Source organism: Pimephales promelas, chromosome 15, assembly GCF_988280905.1.
Source record: "Pimephales promelas chromosome 15, fPimPro1.hap1.1, whole genome shotgun sequence".
NCBI lineage: Eukaryota > Metazoa > Chordata > Actinopteri > Cypriniformes > Leuciscidae > Pimephales > Pimephales promelas.
The window spans coordinates 26,474,667-26,486,677 of NC_142783.1; the positions used below are offsets into that span (position 1 = coordinate 26,474,667).

The following is a 12,011-nucleotide window of genomic DNA, read 5'->3' on the forward strand; positions in this document are numbered from 1 at the left end:
TAAATTAACTGTCTAGCTTTGATTTATAAATAAACTACTAAAAAGAGTCTTTCTCCATCGTCTATGTGTTATAATGTCAAATTGAATAAATGTGTTAATGCTGTGTAAAAACAACGTTAAACATATTTAAACATAAACAAGGGTTTATAAATAACATAACATATTTGAACATATAAACAAGGGTTTAATTACTTGCATGCATTAATGCGATAACTTTAAAAAGTCCCCATTCTTATACATTATGTCCTTCCATTACATCTGTGTGTGTTTGTGTTAAGTAAAAGCTGGTGTTTAAGGATCTAGAGCCTTGACTCTTATACAGACATTTTTTACTGCTCCCATACAGTGATAATATAGAGAAATATTTCTTTAGCCTAGAGAATTTCATCTTGTCCTTCATCCTCAACCTTCCCCCATCTCATCCCGTTATGTGAATCTTGTGTTGTGGATCTGTGTGGAAAGCTAAATCAATTGGAAACACAGCAATGTATGGAAATAGAATTAGACCTTCAGACCAGCCATATTCTTGTGTGTGTGTGTGTGTGTGTGTGTGCATGCATGTGCGTGTGCGTGTGAGAGAGAGATGGTTTAGTTTTTTCAATGTTGGTGTCTGCTTTGATAACACGCTTCAAACCAGAGAGAGAGAGAGAGAGGGAGAGAAGCTAAACAAGAAAATAAACAAGATTACCTCCTCAAAATGGCGAGATGGAGAGAAAAGGCAAAAGAGAACCAGGTCTCACTTCTTTTTCAGCGTCTTCCACCACATACGTCATGTTTTTAAGATGGCATATCAAGTCAAAAATAGTGCTTTAAAAAAATGTCTCCATCCACACTGTTTCAGTCTCTTCAGTTGTCACTTGTGTGCATTTTAGATCCTTTTAGTGTCAGGAAGTGCTGTAATGGGCACTTTTAATTTCCAGCAGAGCAATGATCTATCTAATTAGAAGGGCCAAATGATGTTCAAGACCTCTTTCACTTTCTCTCTCCTCCAGCTTTTCCCCTGGCTGTTAAAACCATATTAGTCTGATATGGAGTCAGTTAACAGCCTAATAGAATAGATGGGTTAAAAAGTATCAAGTTGAACTTTATTAGTTATTTTCAGTAATAAAAAAGTAGACCAGAGACGGTCGAGTCCGAGTCGAGAGCGAGACCAGTGAGGGTTGATTACCTAATTTACTTTTATTTACTTAGAGTTTAAAAAATATGATCAGTTTAGGGTAAAAAGGCCACATAGTAGGTGGTGTTAAAAGTAATTTTATTACAATTTGTCATGCGCAGTTGCGCACTAGAAAATAAACCAATCACTGGGTGTGTCAATCAATTTAAAGAAATATTTTATTAACATACATTAATAATCATGAAAAATATTTTGAATTGAACTCGAGTGGACTCGGGAATAAGTCCGAGTCCTAAAAAAAAATGTTCGAGTATGAGTCAATTCCGAGTCCAAATGCACACGAGTCCATGACAAGACCAAGACCATTAAAATATGGTCTCGAGACCGAGTCCGAGTCTCGAGTACTACAACACTGTGCTCAAGTAACATTTCTTATCAATGTTGAAAACAGTTGTGGTGCTTAATGTTTTTGTGGAAGCTGTGATAAAAATAAAAATAGAAAAATAGAATTTTGAATGCATCCTTGTTGAATAATATTAATTTCTTTAAAAAAACATGAAAAAAAAAACGTGCTGGCCTTAAACTTTTGAATGGTATAGGCCCATGAACTGTAGGCTACAAAATCATTTAACTTAGTGGAGCAAGTAAGTCCTTTTTAGACACTCTGAGTGTGTTTCACCTCTTCACCCATCCTCTGTATGATCTGTTCCGGGATTTCAAGGAGATTGAGCAGAGGATTAGAGGAGCTCAGTGTTTCATATCTCAAGACACTGAATCTAGATGTACTTCACAAACACGCACACACATAGCACTACTTTCTGGCCTTTTTAGAAGTTGCACCTCTCTGCAGGTTTGTTAGTGAATGTCTTTACAAGTATTGAAGTGCTTACGATGCTGTCTGCGAGAAAGTTCATATTGTCCGCCCCTCTATCAAAGACCCTTTTGTGGGTCACTGTGCCTTTGCTTACTGAGTCAGAGTTAATGGAACGACAGGCATTTAAGACATCACAATGGTTCACAACATTAAATTTAAACCAGTTACAGTAAAAGTTAATGGCAGGAGACTATCCAGTATATATTCCTTATTAACTCACCACACTCCGAATACATTACAACTTAAACAGAAGTGTGGTGCATGAAGTTTATTATAGAAGACTATTTATATTACAAAGTAATAATAAAAAATGTAATTGACTTTAGAATTTCCAGTGTTACTTGTATGTCTCACAAAGCGACTTTTTTGCAATTACAACATATCCCAATCCTTTCATATATCCTAATTGCAACATTATGTCTTGCAGTTTGACTTTATATCTCACAGTGTAACTATATCTCACAAAGCCATTTTAATTAAACTGTATATCACAATTGCAACTTTTGATTTTCGCAATTGCAACTTCGTATCTCACAATTGTGACTTTATATCTTGCACTTTGATATCTCTCAAAGTAATTTTATATATCACAATTTGCAACTTCGAATCTCACAATTGCGACTTTATATCTTGTAATTGTTTTATGCAAAAATTGCAAAAATATAAAAATGTCAGTCAAAAAGGAAACCCTTGTGATACAGAATCCAAAGTCAGCTGAAAGCTTATTTCTTACAATATGACCTTATTTCTTATTTTAAACTAGAGCTGCATGATTATAAGACTTGATTGTGATATGATTGTGATTTAATTTCATAAATAAGATGCATTTTAAAGTGATGTGCTGCCCTTTTTTAAACGTCAACTCACAATTACCTTTTACTCTTAAACGAGGCGTAAATTAGCTTCCATGTGGAGTTCTACATCTCAATTCATGCACATTTTTGAGTTTTTGGTGGCCTTTTACAATGTCTACAATTTCCGAACATGGTCTAGATTGCTCTATCGCGTTTTCGTACTTGAGTCCGTAGTGGACTTTTTCTTTTGTAACCCTAATTGGCATATTACACCACATTCAGCGATCCTTTTATGATCCCCACTTCCCTGTGGACAAACTCCCACATTCCCTTGCTCATCCCTCTGTGGCACCGAGGGAGTCATGCCACTTTTGGGATTCGGATGGCTGTCACACCAGTTCATCCCTGAGAACATCAAAGCCTTTTGACTAGAGGCTTTGAAGTTCCTTCCAAAACAACAAACTGTTCCTCCACTGGCATGTGGATCAAATCGGGGAGAATGGGAATTGGACTGAAGTGCTGTCATTACTGAAGGGATGGCCTAATGACATTAAACCAAAAATGAGTCTCACAACAACCATGGAGGCAGTACTTGAGGGAGCTGAGCTGGTGTGTTTTACTAATACGTTAGCCCAAGGTCTAAACCAGGCAGGTTCATGAGGAGAATTCAAAATGAAGTTTTGCCCAGAGAATACAAACACTGGATCTGTTTTCATATCCTGATGTTCATTTGATGAATGTATATGTATTCAAGGGTATAATTATGGCATACATAACCCCAAAGGAGAAATCTGAGGAGCGTGAGGTCTGTCAAGGTGTGTATGTTAGGTTTTAGTCAGCTGAATTGTTATTTACTTTATTTATAAAAAGTACAAAATGCAGAAAACACTTAAATTGGGCTTAAAATGCTGTAGAGAATAATTCTCTAAAAATTCCTAATTTTTTTAATTTTTAGCACTGCTGCTGGGTCCCTTTTTGTATATAATTTAAAGTTGGGTAGCTTATTAAAATTCAGCTTATATTTAGATTACAACAAAACACTCAGAATTTCAGAATATGGAACACACACACACACACACGCGCGCGCACACGGGACCTTTAAGAGCTTCTGCTTATGTTGTTGAGGTGATTACATTTGGATTTCATCATGTCACATATCACTCTTATCTCTTTCAGAAATGTCTTAGCTGAGTTTGACATGACACATACCAAACACACACACACACACACACACACACACACAATACTTGTAACATCCTTTCCCCCTGCGTTCCCATAAGCTACTTTATTCAACTGTACAAGCAGTATACACACATACTCAACCAGGACAGCCTTTCAAATGGAAAGGTGCGGTTTTATGTACAGTGGGGTACATAAATCTGGGATTCAAAATACTATTTTAAACCAAGAACAGATTTTGGATTTAAAAATAAATAAAAAGTTGTGTGCATTGAAGAAATATCTAAGTTTAAATGTATCAAAAAAAGAATGAAATAGCTGTGACGATAAAACTATTTTTTGATTTTGCTCATGTGCACATTTTGTACAGATTTAGATGTGCTTTCTTCACGTTTTCCATAAACACATTGCAAGAATCCCATTGTATTCATGTCCATATGTTTAGATGGGTCATCATTTGATCTGGCGGGTCTGTTGATCATTTCCAGTAGTTACAACACATCCGGTGCCCCACATTTCCTGTTTATGTGCATCTCCAATAGCAAGTTTACTCTCCACTTACTGTCTGACATACTTCCATAATCTCCTCTGCAAATTTGGGGCATTAAACAAGATGAATTTGGTTAGCATGCTGCAGAAATGTAACAGTGCTTAAAAAGAGTCTAAAATGGCTTTTTGATATCATGTTTGAGAATTTCATTTTTCATTTACTATTTAACTATAAACTTGGTATAAATATTCTCCTTTAAAAATAGTGACTTTAGGGGAGAAAGAGAGCCTGAGCAATTGATGCTGATTTTGTGTGTGTTTTCTCTTCTAGTGGCCTGTTCGCCAGTCATTATACTGAGACATATTACAGGGAAGATGGACAAACTGTTAAGAGCACTCACAACTCTACGGTACGTCAAACAGTCTCACTCACATTTATCATTCGGCACACACACATCCCAGGAAGAAATTGGACTGGCTTTTACTTGTTGGCCCAATCAATCAGATCAACTGTAATAAATTTCCATCTACTTTTCTGGGTTACGTCACACAAAAATGTATCTTCTGTCATCATTTATTCAACTTTCTAACTTCTATGACTTACTTTCTTCTGCAGAGCAAAAAAAAAAAAGTGAGACGTATGGTCAAATGTCCAAACTGCTCTTTTCTATACACTCAAAGAGGATGCGGACTAAAGACTGTCAAGGTCATCACAGACAATAGCATTGAAAAAGTATCACAAAAGTGGTCCACTTAAGCATATCTAAAGTCTTACTAAAGGTAACACTTTAGTTTAGGGTCCAATTCTCACTATTGCATATTACTGGGAAATTGTCTGTTTACTATACTTTTAAAGCACACCTAACAACTACCTTACTAACTAATTCAGAGTTTGAGGCAAAAGTCATAGTTAAAATAGTCAGTTAATTGTGAGACTTTGACCCTAATCTAAAGTGTGACCAATCGCTTTATGTGAGGAACAGACTGAAACTGAAAAAAAGAAAGAGAAAATCCTGAAAAATTTACATAGCCATGGTCACCATTAACTTTCAATGAATGGAAAAGAGCAGCTTGGACATTCAACTATAAAACTAATTTTGTGTTCCAAGGAATAAAGAAAGTTTAGGAAAGATGTGAGGATGAAAAAAAATCTGAATTCTAATTTTGGCTGAACCATTCCTATATTTTTGTAAAATAAAAATCCACACAAGCGACAATCTTGACAGAAAGCTGATTAATCATGCTGTGATGTGATGTTGACACAAGTTGCATGTTGACATTATCGTCAGACCTGATTTAAATAGTCTTCTGGGTCTTTTGTACTTTTATAATTAGACTAGTGCTAAGAACTGCAACTGACGGTTTTGACAACATACCACCCCCCTCTTCCCAATAACACATGTGTAGGCTTGACAATATTATTCCTGCTGGGCATATTTAGCTCTTATTTATAATCGTGTAAGCCTGTCCAAATAACCATGAACAATCTTTTGTCTTCAAAGCTGAGGAGGACAAAAAAAATAAAGCTTTTCTAAAAGATTAGCTCATCAGAAATAGGTAAAAAACCATTTGACAAGGCTTTGGTCCGAGTGGCAATAAGATTCTTGATTGACAATCTCATTTTTTAAATGGAAAATCGTATCCAAATAAACAGAACCCAAGGATCGTGGGGAAAATGAGTATTAATGAGAGACTTTATTCAGAATCTATGCTTTGAATCAAAAAGTGACAGTTAGCTTATAAAACTATTTAGGTTTATATTGAAGTATGAAAATTCCCACTAAAACAGTCTAAAAAGTTAATTTCTCTGCATATACTTGTGTTATCTGTCATCCGAGGCAGATACCTAGAAAAAGCAGTTTAGTATTTTTTCTGGTGATCCTTAAAATCAGTACATTATGAAAGAAAAATGACCTTCTTTTACTAATATAAGTCTCAGACTTCACTTTGCTGGCCTAGTGTATTATTTAAAAGGGCCATTAGCTAGTGAGTCGTCATTTTTAGCTCTAGCTGTTTAGATATCCTCCGTCTATGGCTGTTTCTGGTACGTTCTCTGCTATTCTTGGTCTGGTAAAGCTTAAAGATGTGGAAATGATAGCCACAAGAATGTTTTGATGTGAAGGATTTGTGCCATCAAGCGTTGATTGCTTTTGACAGAGTGGTGTGTTTTTAAACGGTTTTGTATGCGTGAACATTTGTGTGAGTGATGGCAGTTAGCCGGTCCAGCCTGTGGATACCAATTGGTATTTCCATATGAAAGGTCTTTGGGGGCTTGTGCCAGCCATAACAGGGGCGAATAGTTTCCCTGTAAAATAGACCAGAGCAGACGTTGCTCTTACTGGCACCGCAATGTGTGATTTTCATCGGCAGACAGCTGCTTAAATATGAGTTTTGCTACATGGCGATATGGACCAACATTATCTTGCACCTGAATGGGATCTCAGTTCCAGTAAGCCAATGATCCTATTTTATGGCTAATTGGTTTTGGAAATAACCCAATTTTAACTTGAGCTGTAAGCCAAAAGTCAAGTTTTCGAGTTACACAGCTGGCTGTTGGGTACGTGGCAATGATTTCGAGATTTATTTATTATATGGATTAATTTATTTAGATATACATAGAAAATGCAATTTATACATATAGTGACTTCTATGTTGAATATCATTTCTGATTTAAAATTTAGTCTTTGGGGGCATAAAATAAAAATAATATTAGGGTTATACAACTGTCCTATATCATAATGATGAAAAAGCCAAGACTAACATGCAGAAAGACCATAAAACCTTGTGTCTGTCAAGGTTAATAAGTCTACCAACAAGGTTATTTCATTGCAAAATACATTGAGTTGAACCACATGATATTTTAGTCATTGAATAAAACCATATGAGACCATCATGGATACAAAGAGTATAAGAACTTAGCACATGTGTTTCAAACTATATATTTTTAAAGATTTTTCCTTTTCTTTATGCAGATTAATTGCTATTACCATGGTGAAGTCCAAGGATACGCCCACTCTGATGTCAGTCTTAGTACATGCTCTGGTATCAGGTAAGCACAGTATCACCACCGCACAGTATTATCCCTGTATCCCATCATGTACAATAGGGAGTAATTTCAACCACATTGAGATCTAATTTTCAAAGTTGTTAGAACTTCTTAAAAAAGTATATTAAAGCACTTGTGCTTCAATGTGGAAAGCTATTATGAACCTTTAGTTGTCAAACATTGATTTTGTTTTGTCTTGAAATTGTTTCCAGTGGACTTCACAACTCTCCGGTTCATTTAGAGACTATAAAACCGTGAGATTAAACATCAATAAAAGCTTTAGTATCATCCCATGCTTCATTGTCCTGAAGATAAGCACACAAAGGGAGTGAAAGCATTTAATATGTCATGAAAAACTTCAGCTATGCCATTAAATGTAATTAGAAGGAGCATTTGGCTAGTAAATTTCGGAGGAGCGTGGCTTTTACAACAGAAAAGGTAGCTAAAAATGAACCCATGCTTTGATTGAAATAAATCCAAGTTCCCAAGGTCTTCTGCATCTAATTACCAAACACTTCTTCTGAAAGTCTTTACTTTATCTTCATGATCACCAGCCTGGAGACCTTCAGGTAGGCAGATATCAAGGCCATATATGAACACAGATGGTTACTGCGAATCAAGGCTGAGATAAATGTGATTGTGGCTTTTTATCCTCACTGGTGTGGAGGAGTGAGATGGAAATGTTACATCTGAAAATGTTGAAATTATACAATACTGTAGATCAAATTGCAATCCTGTTGAATTGTCTCTGTTAAGTACTTTCGGGTTTCATATTAGCAGCTTGGTTGTAAATTGCAAGGAAGGTCTCATCAGATATCATTAAAATTATCATTCCTTCTGAAAGCACCATTTTGAACCATCAGTATGGCTCCAGATTTTCATCGGTCACATCTCGTCATTATATTGCGAAGTGAAAACTCACTCTTCATCTCGCAACCTAATTCTGCGGCACTGCGGCGCTTATATATACTGTACTCCCTTCATATTCAATTATCTCTCAATGATATCTTTTGAATTTTATGTTTTACACCCATGGCCATGTTATTAAGGATATCAGTTTTGTCACCAATGTAAATCCACACATTTGAAAACCAGGCATTTCGCTTTCTGGTGAGTAGCGAGTTATTGGTCACAGAACGGGGTAGAGAAGTTACATTTGATACAACCCAGTGTCATTCTGCAGAACAAAGACAAACATTTGGATTTATTAAAATCAAATTTATTGACTGTAGAGCTTATAAGATGGTGGAGGGTCATCTGCATTTAATTTTAAAATATAATTATACTGGAATTAGATTATCTGATATCAATCAGAGTTCATATTGTTTAGCTTATGTCGCTGCAATACTAAACGGACTTAATTATTTCTCAATTTTACATCATCTTTTTTGTTTTATACTACATATGGGACTTAGAGAATTAAGTTTCTTGACCTCAAGAAAATGACCTGAAAGTTATACCGCACAGATTAATTGCATTTTTGTTCTGCTTGTCCAACGACACAATGCAATGGTGCTATGGGTGGTTACTGGGAGATTGCTACTACATGCTGTTTCTATGGTGTTCTAGTTATATGGTTATTGCTAGGTGGTTGCTTACTGACCCATGTCAAATGATCTCACTGCTCATGATATTGGTCCCCTAAGATGGATCAGGCTGAGATTTGCTATTTTTTTCTCGCTGACGCGCTGATCAACTCAATGTTAAACACACACAGTATAGGTCTGGAGGTGTTTATTTTTCACTGGTTTTAAGGATGCCACACTTGGCATTGCTCAAGAATCTTGCGGACATAATCCTGTTTGCTAAGAGCGATGAAAGGTTGTGCTGAAAGCCCTTAAACGGACATTGTTTGGGTGTGTTTTAGGCATATGACTAACCTTGGGCACACGGTTGTTCTTTTAGAATACTCCAAATTCATTAACATTACAACAGTTATTTATGTGTATGTGTATTTTTTGTGAATTTGAGATTTTTTCGTGAGAATTTCTCACGTGTGTACAAAAACAAAATTGGAAATCAAACCCAGTCTTGTCAGTAATTTTCAAATTTTTCAAATTAGAACAATCTTAAGATGAGAACATTCTTATTTTCGATTTAATTAAGAAAACTTAATTCTCACTGCTATTTTTGTTAGAAAATAAGAAGAAAAATTGGAGTTATTTCTATTTATTCTGAAGTATGTTTTGTAAATCTGATCACCACAAAGAAGTTGCCTGTTAGTTTGCCAATAAGTTTTTGTATGTTTTGCATCAGTAAACACGTTAAAATTGTTATAATCTTCATTCAATTCACAGAGGGTTTATCTTCCTTGAAAATAAAACACTGATGGTGGAGCCAGCTTTTGAGCCAGCTAACGACACCCATGTGATTTATGATGGACATCACCTACACTTCCCCTCCGGAACCTGTGGACACGGACTTAACATATCGACTGTCAGCCATACAAGCGCTGGAGGACTGCCACAATCATTCAGCACGAGGGTACGAATGCGATCCGTCAGCCACTGTCAATGTAGCGCATATTATGACAATGTTTTGTTTAGAGAGTGTCACTTTTTGTCTTGAGGATGAATTAACATGCATCATTCAGCATGTGATGTCTTTGTTAATGCAGATGAGGGGATTGTGGTTGCCCTTACTTCCCATGCATGCTAAAACAAGATTAGAGAGCTCGGCGAGACATCAAAGGTTAACAGAAGATCCCTACATAAAAGTCTTGACATTGAAGATGTTCTTATCTCAACAGAGCTATTTAAATAAGATGTTCAAACGTCATTGTATTGATTCGTAAGGACAGCAGCAGATAAAAGATGCTGTTATCACGCAACATAATGGCAAACCGATGATATCCATGTATGATAAGTGCTGATATTTGCAGACACATCTAAAGATTATTAACTCTTTCATTTTCCATTTGACAAGAAAAAATCTAAAGGAGATGAAGATTCTTGATAGTGACACCATACTGTTATAAACGACCAAACATTTTACAAGAAGATTAAAGCGACATTTCAGAGGTGTCAGATGTTGTTGGTTCAGACATCAGCTTTTTTGGTGGTCAAGGTGTATTTTTCATTAACAAATTAGTGTTTTTGAATCGTTTAATTTAACGAAAGTGAAGGGCACATGTTATTTCCCATTAACTGAAGTCTTGAAGCATGCGACTGCATTATTGTTTTTAATAACTGACTATAAAAACTAGCATTTGATTTTGAAGAATTAAAGTGGCACTGAACAAGACAAAAGAGACTAGACAACATCAACGACTAACGTTAGAATTATATTCTCTTGAATTTTGAAATGGCCGACACACGACCAAAGAGACGACGTTCTGATTAACAAATAGCAATGGAGAGGGAAAAGGAACGCACAAGGTCACGAATTTATATCGTAAAAGCCTGTTTCACGAAGCATGAAAGGGAGGGGGAGGGGACGGAATGAGGAGGAGGGAGGGTCGAGCTAGCCTCCGTTTTGTTTGACAATACTTCGAACGTCAACAAAAAGTGACGTCACCCAACAACTTGGAGCACCTTTAAGCGAGATCACAACGCAAATTCTTGTTTTTCAGCTGTTTTCCTTGATTGAAATCTTCAGATGGATTCAACAAAAAAAGCTATTAAGGGCATTTTTTATTTGTATTTTATGAACAAATTTGAATAAAAATATGAATTGTTCCAGGTGGCTTGTAATGAAATGATTGAGCGAATCATTCACAGGTTGCTTATAACACACACACACAAACAAAACTTACTAGTAAAACCTGCAGAATGGGTCATTGAATGATTTAGCGAACACATCTGAATGTTATTTGGTGAACAGATTCAACGTCATTGGGATGAATCCAGTCACTATGCTCTAGTGGACCCTCTGGTGACTTTTGTTTGTAATGAAAGGTTGATCACACAGTAAGATGTGCTCTTTTCTGTTTGGCAGCATAAACGGGATGTTCAGAAGACCACCAAATATGTGGAGCTCATTATTGTAGCAGACAACAGAGAGGTAGGACAACAAAGAAACACAGGTTTGACAGATATTGTGATGCAAGTTAAAAGTTATTTTTTGTGGAGCGTCAGTACTCTTTGGGTTACGGTAAAGTTTCGGTTCTTTGTTTCACCTTTGTAGGCCAGACCAAAAGCAGGTCATATAGAGGGTGGGACCTGACAGAAAGTAGGGCAGTGCTCCCAAATGATCAGACAGGAAACAGGAAGTGTTGTGTATAAAGTGAACATTGGATGTGGGAAAAGGAAACTGTTATCAGCACAGATGTCTGTATATTAAAAAGTGTGTTTGTGTGCGTACTCGGTACTGTATGAGAGAAAGATACAGAGAGATTCTGTTTTTCACTCTCTCCCTGCTAATTCAATTCTCGTGCAAAACTATTTGCATAAAAAGGCTTTTTATCCCTTATATTAATTTAGTTTGTTTAGTTTTATATCTGATAGGGAAGCAATTCTGGACCAAAAATGGCTACCTGTCACACACTTATTTATTTATTTTTTTACTTTGATT

At 36.2% G+C, this 12,011-nt stretch overlaps 1 protein-coding gene across 2 annotated transcripts in view; it reads left to right on the top strand.

The window, feature by feature from the left end:
* The window catches only part of adam12b (ADAM metallopeptidase domain 12b), a 76,606-nt gene that overhangs the window by 25,528 nt on the left and 39,067 nt on the right, over positions 1-12,011 (top strand). For both annotated transcript variants that reach the window (XM_039668305.2, XM_039668309.2), the window contains exons 4-7: positions 4,785-4,863; positions 7,426-7,502; positions 9,797-9,983; positions 11,436-11,501. In XM_039668305.2, the coding sequence (XP_039524239.2) occupies positions 4,785-4,863; positions 7,426-7,502; positions 9,797-9,983; positions 11,436-11,501 (409 nt within the window). The remainder of the gene's footprint in view (positions 1-4,784; positions 4,864-7,425; positions 7,503-9,796; positions 9,984-11,435; positions 11,502-12,011) is intronic.